Below are 9,363 nucleotides of genomic sequence, written 5' to 3'. Positions count from 1 at the left end.
CAACTCGTGAAAAATGTGATCTTTGCGTTTATACTATACACTTAGTAATAATACATAACCACACAGAGCTTTAAGAAATGTGCTGCTCCTCAATTAGAGGGTTGTTTCAAGCGATCTATTGGAAGTTGCCCAATATAAATAGTAATACAGTACAACACAGTCAGACTGTACACGTTTGTGCATGAAGCTGCGGCTAGGGACACAATAAGTCAAGACATGGTGATTTATGAGTCACGGACTCAATTGCCCATGATTAATCTTTTCTTCAATATCGACAATAAAGTGGAAGTGAAAATATACCGCAATAGTTGTTCAGTTGCAGTGTTTATTGTTATAACACACTCAGCATATTGCAAGTAGGGAATATCTAACAAGGATCCTTACACAAACACACCGAACATTCTACTTGTTAACGCTGCCATTTCAAATAAACGGGCAGAAGTACTAGTCGTTCGGCAAGTTCATATGCAGCTGTGTCTTATGAGTCATTTTTATGGCAATAAATAGAAAGAGCACCACTATCAGCTGCAATGTAGCTCACATAAAGTTCAAATGAGCTCCAAGTGTCAATCTATTCTAGAAGAAGATTGCATACACATAGATGACTGTGCAAAGTAGTCTCGTAGAGCATGGACCTCAACCAAGACCAAAGAAACGTCCGATTTTTTTTTTGCTTGTCACCTGGCAACTTCCTGGTTTATATAAGAAGAGTATGTCATGACCATATACATCAGCATGTTTAAATTTCAATTAATCAAAATTATTTGCAATAAAATACTTGCTCGCCTAATTCCAATTACTTTAAATAAAAGACTAATATTTTGACACAAATTCAATGTTTTTGTCAAAATGTCATACACAGAATTTTCTCAAAATGCTTTACGTGATGATTAAATTAATATTGGCTCAAAACTTGTTAACAGTATTAACTAAAATCCCGTATAGAAAGCTGTGCCGCCTTTCAGGTAACCAGCAAAAAAAATTGCGCAATCAATCCGTGCTTATTAGTGATTAATGGAATATTTCTTTGTGATTAATTGCAGGCGTTAGTGCGATAGCGCCTTAGCAGCTCACAACAACCTTTACTCACATGTAACTAAGGCCACAACGTTTGACTGTCGCCAACAATGAATAATACAGTTGATTATTATTATTAGTATTGTGCAAAAATTTTAAAAACAGGGCTTTCATCCGACACTCTTCAAATATTGTAGTCTTCATCACTGCATATATGAATGTGTATGTGACACATAGAAGCTGGGATAAACATTTGTGCTTTCAGAGTAAACTGGGAGAATTTTTAGGTGAGCTTTTTTCCATGCAGGTGGGGTGGGGTACCAAACAGCTATTATGCTGAATTTAATAAATATATACAAACCCCGTTTCCATATGAGTTGGGAAATTGTGTTAGATGTAAATATAAAATCCTTTTCAACCCATATTCAATTGAATGCACCACAAAGACAATATATTTGATGATCAAACTCATAAACTTTTTTTTTTTTTTGAAAATAATAATTAACTTAGAAATTCATGGCTGCAACACGTGCCAAAGTAGTTGGGAAAGGGCATGTTCACCACTGTGTTACATCACCTTTTCTTTTAACAACACTCAATAAACGTTTGGGAACTGAGGAAACTAATTGTTGAAGCTTTGAAAGTGAAATTCTTTCCCATTCTTGTTTTATTTAGAGCTTCAGTCGTTCAACAGTCCGGGGTCTCCGCTGTCGTCTTTTACGCTTCATAATGCGCCACACATTTTCGATGGGATACAGGTCTGGACTGCAGGCGGGCCAGGAAAGTACAAGCATTCTTTATTTACGAAGCCACGCTGTTGTAACACATGCTGAATATGGCTTGGTGAAATAAGCAGGGGCGTCCATGAAAAAGACGGCACTTAGAGGGCAGCATATGTTGTTCCAAAAGCTGTATGTACCTTTCAGCATTAATGGTACCTTCACAGACGTGTAAGTTACCCATGCCTTGGGCACTAATGCACCCCCATACCATCACGGATGCTGGCTTTTGAACTTTGTGTCGATAACAGTCTGATTGGTTCGCTTCCCCTTTGGTCCGGATGACACGATTTCAAATATTTCCAAAAACAATTTGAAATGTGAAATCATCAGACCACAGAACACTTTTCCAGTTTGCATCAGGCCATCTTAGATGATCTCGGGCAGAGAGAAGCCGGCGGTGTTTCTGGATGTTGTTGATAAATGGCTTTCGCTTTGCATAGTAGAGCTTTAACTTGCACTTACAGATGTAGCGACCAACTGTATTTAGTGACAGTGGTTTTCTGAAGTGTTCCTGAGCCCATGCGGAAATATCCTTTAGAGATTGATGTCGGTTTTTGATACAGTGCCGTCTGAGGGATCGAAGGTCACGGTCATTCAATGTTGGTTTCTGGCCATGCCGCTTATGTGGAGTGATTTCTCCAGATTCTCTGAACCTTTTGATGATATTATGGACCGTAGATGTTGAAATCCCAAAATTTTTTGCAATTGCATTTGGAAAAACTTTGTTCTTAAACTGTTTGACTATTTGCTCACGCAGTTGTGGACAAAGGGATGTACCTCGCCCCTTCCTTTCTTTTGAAAGCTGTTTTTATACCCAATCATTGCACCCACCTGTTCCCAAATAGCCTGCACACCTGTGGGATGTTCCAAATAAGTGTTTGATGAGCATTCCTTAACTTTAACAGTATTTATTGCCACCTTTCCAAACTTCTTTGTCACGTTTTGCTGGCATCAAATTCTAAATTTAATGATTATTTGCAAAAAAAATAATGTTAATCAGTTTGAACATCAAATATGTTGTCTTTGTAGCATATTCAACTGAATATGGGTTGAAAATGAATTGCAAATCATTGTATTCCGTTTATGTTTACATCTATCACAATTTCCCAACTTATATGGAAACGAGGTTTATATATATATTTTTTTAAGTTCAACAACCACAGAACTATCAATCGGACATTTCACATTAGGGATCTCTGCATACTGCAGCTGTCCTTTTGTCATTAGATATGCGCAGCTCAAAGCCAGTATTTCCAAAGACGAGATTATGGTGGACAGACATTGTCTTGTGTGACATCACAGTCCTTTTTTCTCCCAACTTTGCCTTCCTGTTCCAAATGTTTTCCCAAACGCAATCCTGACCGGCATGGCCACTCTTCCTGAAATATTCCTCCAACATTTGACTGATGTTACTAATTCCGGAAGTTACACTAGTGTCTTTGTGTGTGTTTGCATGTGTTGATAACAGTGGGCACTTGTTTGTCAGTTGGTCTCATAGGAGGAAAGCAGTGCAGCGTCCACAGGCTCCATGCATGACGGGCAGGTGAAGGATCTCATCAGCCAGTCATCTATACAGTCCATGTGATAGATATGCATGCAGGGCAGGAACCGGATAGGGTCCCCATACACAAAGTCCATCATACAGATGACGCACCTGAAGACAAAAATGCACAGATTTACTATTTTCTTCCATCTGGTTATGATGGAAGAAAATGCAATTAAGTTAAAGTTAAAGTACCAATGATAGTCACACACACACTGGGTGTGGTGAAATTTGTCTTCTGCATTTGACCCATCCCATTTTCAGGTGAGAGGAGCAGTGAGCAGCAGCGGTGGCTGCACCCGGGAATCATTTTGGTGAGTTGACCCCCAATTCCAACCTTTGAGGCTGACTGCCAAGCAGGGAGGTAATGGGTCCCATTTTTATAGTCTTTGGTATGACTAAACCGGGGTTTGAACTCACAACCTACCGATCTCGGGCGGACACTCTAACCACAAGGCCAATGAGCAGGTTGCCGTTTCTCCAACCGGCTGTGTGTGTTCTTGTTCAACTGGAAATTTTTGTATCGAGTATTTTCTTGCCACACCCAACTTCTCGGCAGAAGGACTGTAGCTGTGTCTCAATTAGGCAGATGCATCCTTTGCAGTTCGTATTTGTGGGGTACTGATGTTTTTGCAGTGCACAAAGGCTGTATCCCTTCAAAAAAGATCCAAGTGTTCTTCGAATCTGGCCCAAAAATGTGTCCTCTTCTCCCATTAGCGGAAAGGGTGAATCCGTGTGCACTTCACGTCCTTTCCTAAACCGAGATCCTTTGCGTGCTCAACTGTGAAAATTATTTTCAACATGGCGACGCTATGCGGAGTGGAAAGAGTGACTTTAAAATGTAAGTATGGCTTTATTTATTCATTTAAAACAGCCCCAAATTTTTTGGAGACAAAATACATTTGTGTAAACTACGAGACCTCGACTATCATAATGTTGAGCTACCTCCGTGCTCTTTGACCCTCTCTTTACCCCGAGGGAGAGCCATATATCCGGCCATTGCAGATAGCTTGGTGTGCGGAGCTTTTTTTTCAACATTTGAAAAGTAAAGCCTGACATCTTTTAATTTCCTTTTTTAGAACGCATTAAGTTAACTTAATTACATGGCTCGAATTTAACCACGGCAACCACGGCACGTGCCACGACCGCCCTTGGCTATTTACTTGTTAATGGACTAGGGATGTAACAATAAACGGTAAAATGATTTGCGATAAAATTCCAGATGGTTAGTAACACCGTCTAATTTTTTAACTATCGAAAAATTGTCATTTATTAATACATTTTAGGCAACACGAAGTCAGGCGCTTGCGCACCAGTGTTATTTGGCTTGATAATCATGGCGGACGAGATTTCCCCTCGGAGTAAACGGAGCCGAACGCTTAATGTTAATGTTTTATTGTGTACAGTTAATTCCTATACAACATATTTCTGCTCAAACTCTAGTGAATCGGTCCCGATACAGAACCTACATGTATATATATATATATAAAAGGTACATAACTTTAAAACATGAATAAATCATTTTAAAAAATTCCTCCATCTATCAAAATGTAAAAATAGAGATACAGGCATCATGTAATGACAAAAAGCTAGATATTATTAAAGAATATAAAAAACTAATATTTGTCTTTAGATATATGGAGAACCTTTATCGATAGTCTTTTTATTAGATATTACAATTTACATGATGGTATTACGTTAACACCCCAACACTGCTTTACCTAACAATCAGCAATTATTCATCCATCCATCCATTTTTTACCGCTTGTCCCTTTCGGGGTTGCGGGGATGCTGGAACCTATCTCAGCTGCATTCGGGCAGCTGAGATAGACAAGACAACATTCATTTAGACACTGGGGACCATTTTAGTGTTGCCATAAATTTAATATTGATAACAACAACCTTAATTATTACTTTGTCCATAATAGGCAGCCCTAGATCTCATACATGAACACTATTTTTATCTATATTGACAAAAAGTGCAGTTACGTCCTATGGCCATCACATAGACACATGCATGCTCTAGAGCCCTTGCCTCGAAAGAAAATAATGTTTGCCTTGGTGCCCTTCTAACTTGCCTTGGTGGCCTAAAATATAAGCCCTCCTTTAAGGCAACACTGGGCTTGACCATAAAAAGTTAAAATTCGAGGCCTGTAATTATGTTATATGAATGTGTGGCCGGAAAAATGAAGTATTGTAAAAGTGTGCATCAATGTACCGATATTAGTTATTGGTGATTTTTGTGAAGGCTATTTAAAAATGTTTACTTCTATTAATGATTATTGTGATCATGTGCTTAACTTTCCTGTTTTTGTTGCTGTGCAGAATATTCAAGGAAAAGGACTTTGACAACATAGCAAAACGAAATGACACGAAACATATATATACCATTTTGGATGATCATTTAAGAACTAAGTATTTTTATAACCTATATAAATTTATAAACACGTGCTGAAACTAGTTGTGATTCATTTCCTCTGCCTTCTTTGAAAAAAATTATATGATCATAATAATAATATTATTATGCTATCCCAATATTTATTATTACCGGTACTAGATAAAATGAAAAAAATTTGACAAGATTAGAAAAGTTAATCAATTGTGAATCACATATTAATAAAGTAAGATCGTGTGGTGTTGCTGTATGGATAAACCGTGAGGACTCTTTCCGGGACATCTTCTGGATGTCCGACGCAAAAATATAAATCCATCATTAATAATAATTAGGAAAAACGTTTTTAGAATGCTTTTCAAAACGTGACATCTTCATAACAACCATCTCCCATGATCGGTCGGCTCTAACCGCAGGAAAAATCAGACGGAGACGGTGCAGGTACATCTTAGCCGCTTCGTCTAAAATAAGGTAAAGGACCAAGTGAACACAAAAAAACGATTCGACATCCTTCGCTTAAGTTTGTCATTATTCAACCTTATGTGACTGAGCAGCAGAAATGTGACGAAAATGTGAGGGCGGGGACAACAAACGCAACCTGAAGGTGTCCCGTAGGCTGGATCGTCCCAATCCCAATTCATATCGCTCCAGCAGCTACTGGAAGACTCTTCTTGCCAGTACCCACATTTTGTCGACCACATGGGCTGGGTCCTTGGAAGGATGCAGCCCCCGAATTGAGACCCAGCTATTTTGAAGACACACAAAAATCATCCATGTTTTCAATCCAATGTTTGTCAAGATGTGCTTTTGTAACAAGCAAGCTACTTAAATGACTAAGTCAAAGTGATTTACCTCATTATACTGTATGTGTGTATATATTTATATTCATATAAATATAAAGACATTTATATATATGAATATATATACACACAAATACACACACACACACACACACACACACACACATATATATATATATATATATATATATATATATATATATATATATATATATATATATATATATATATATATATATACATATATACACACATATACACGTCATATATATATCAGGGTTCCCCACACATTCATTTATTTGTGGCGGCCCGCCACGAAAGAATTACGGCCGCCACAAATAAAAAAATAAAAAAAATAAATAAAAAAAATAAACAAATAAATAATTTCTATTTATTTTTTCGGCTTTTGACTCGCTCGACCGCTCATAAAAGCAATGGGACTCTGTCTGTGAATGGAGCTTGTAGTTACATATTATATAACACCAACAATTCCCCACTCCCTCTATCTGCTTCTCTTGTCACTTTCCCTTCAGCTTTTGTGTGAATTGTCCTTTTTCAAATGTTTATTATCGTAGCAATATGGTTGTGGAAGTTAAGGATTTTTGTGATTTTGTCTGTGAGAGGACACCGTATTGACTTCGGTGTATGGCTGGGCGATATATCAGTATGCACGATATATCACGGGTTTGTCTCTGTGCAATATGGAAAATGACTATATCATGACATTCGAGTATACGTTCTCACGAAGTTGCTTTTAGCTGCTGGCATTACACTACAGGCTCTACTCACTCTTTCCTGTGTCTCCTCACAGACAAGCACCCCTTCTTACATACGTCACATACTGTCACGTCATACGTCACATACGTATACGCCCTCGTGGAGCAGAGAGGTAGCAGCATGGATAACATTAGCTGTGATGCTAGTATAGCCGTGCGAGTGGTAATATGAGAGAAAGAAGGTGCGAATGAAGGAAGAATTAGATTGCTAGAAAAATAGCTAGGGTCCATCGTCTGGCGGTGGTTTGGCTTCAAGTGGGAATATGTCTAACAGCCAACCGTAATTTGTCAAGTGTGGGGCAAAACGGCGTTGCTACAAAAAGTAGCATTACTGCTAATATGTAGCATCATTTGAAAGGTCGCCTGCTAGAGAATGAAGAGTGCTTACTCCGCATTTCAACATCTCCATCTCCAACAGAATTTAATAACGTGCGTAGTAACCTACCACATAGCGAAGGACGAACACTATTTGATTTCCTATTATGCAGCTCATTTTTATTTGACACTTAAAATGTTTCTGACAATCTTGCACTTTCTGTTTTGGAAATGACTTGAACGTTTTTGCCATTGCTTTATAACTGTGTAATAAATACAGTTTTGTTCCATTGACTTAGTTGTGATTTCCTTCTCTGCATGAAAGTTTAAAATGAGCATATATTAATGCAGTATAAACAAGAATGTTTTAATGTAGCCACAAAAAATTATCATACTGCTGTGATTATAGGCATCGTTCATTCAAGGCCAAAGCAAAATATCGAGATATAGATCGAATATCGCGATATGGCCTAAAAATATCAAGATATTTAAAAAAGGCCATATCGCCCAGCCCTACTTTGGTGCGTGTGAGCGTGTTGGCAGAGCAGAGCAAAAGCAGCTTTTTTTTTTTTTTTTACTTTTTATTACACATAAATTGATCCATCACCAATTTGTTATGTTTTTTGATATACAGTACTGTATAGCACAGACCTGGGCAAAATACAACCCGTTCTACATAATTTTTTAGACCTTTAACATCAAAACTGTTTTCAAATTACCGTAAGTCTTGAACTATAGAAAATATAGTATACATATATATAGTATAGAAAGTATTTCAATGGTTCAAATATTTTAGGTGTCATATGAGTTATTACGGTAATCGATGTCACAGCAGCTCAGACGAGGAACAAAGCAGTGGGCGGGATTTGTTTTCAGAGCAGCCAGCCAAAAAGACGTGTCAGAAACAGATGCTGAAGCAGATTCATACAACAAATCTCTGCATAAAAGTGATAATATATAATATTGTAAGTGTTCATTACCCTTTGCATTTATATTTTGCTGTTTGCTGCATTTTTGTTGTGTTTTGCTTGATTGTAAAAAATGTCTATCGGGGACCGATGTTCATATGTTGTTAATATTCAGTGTTTTATTGTTTATAGTTAAAAATTTAAATCCCACTTTCTTTATTTTAATGTGCATATTGGTTGTCCCATTCAGTAAAAAACTATAAAATTCCATTCCGTTTTTTTGAGTTCGTCTGTCATAACGTTTTTAGAACGCCATCTGACTATTGGTATTAGCGTTCCTGAGAAAAAAGGGACCCAAACGCACATACTGCACAGCAGATTTTTTTCTCCTAAATGTGTACATACAATTTATTAAAACATTCACTAAAATATGGACTTTAGTCGAGACTGGAACCCATTATTCTAATTTAAATTGCTTCTTGTGAGGACCTCTGTTTCACTATACTAACTTTTGCTTTTACAACCGTTTTCAAGAACCAAGTAAGTGCGTAAATCGAGGTTCCACTGTACTGTAGCTTACAGTATATTAATTGTAAATACATTAAAATGCAGTTTGAATTTGAGGTAGTGTAAAACAAAAATAATTATGTGGCCATAATTCTTTTTTCTTTCCTTCGAGGCTCAACTTACAAGTATGTGAAGGGGAAGTGGCAGAACACTGATTAATTACGTCGTTGTGAGCCTGACTTTTCGTGATTGTTGGACAGGCTCGCATGCACCCACGTACGCACGCACACACAAACACACATGGGGGCGGATTGCCCAGGTGC

At 37.7% G+C, this 9,363-nt stretch overlaps 1 protein-coding gene across 2 annotated transcripts in view; it reads right to left on the bottom strand.

The window, feature by feature from the left end:
- Positions 1 to 308: 308 nt before the first annotated feature.
- Positions 309 to 9,363, bottom strand: part of rnf11b (ring finger protein 11b) — a 42,664-nt gene continuing 33,609 nt past the window's right edge. Inside the window, exon 3 of one of the 2 annotated variants that reach the window (XM_061888816.1) lies at positions 309 to 3,453. In XM_061888816.1, the coding sequence (XP_061744800.1) occupies positions 3,282 to 3,453 (172 nt within the window). In that variant the 3' untranslated portion in view covers positions 309 to 3,281. Of the gene's footprint in view, positions 3,454 to 6,345; positions 6,480 to 9,363 lie in introns of those variants that run through there. The other variant, XM_061888817.1, reaches the window with a different exon arrangement.

This window comes from Nerophis ophidion, linkage group LG26 (assembly GCF_033978795.1).
Source record: "Nerophis ophidion isolate RoL-2023_Sa linkage group LG26, RoL_Noph_v1.0, whole genome shotgun sequence".
In the NCBI taxonomy this organism is placed as follows: domain Eukaryota; kingdom Metazoa; phylum Chordata; class Actinopteri; order Syngnathiformes; family Syngnathidae; genus Nerophis; species Nerophis ophidion.
This window is presented reverse-complemented; position numbering and strand designations above follow the sequence as displayed.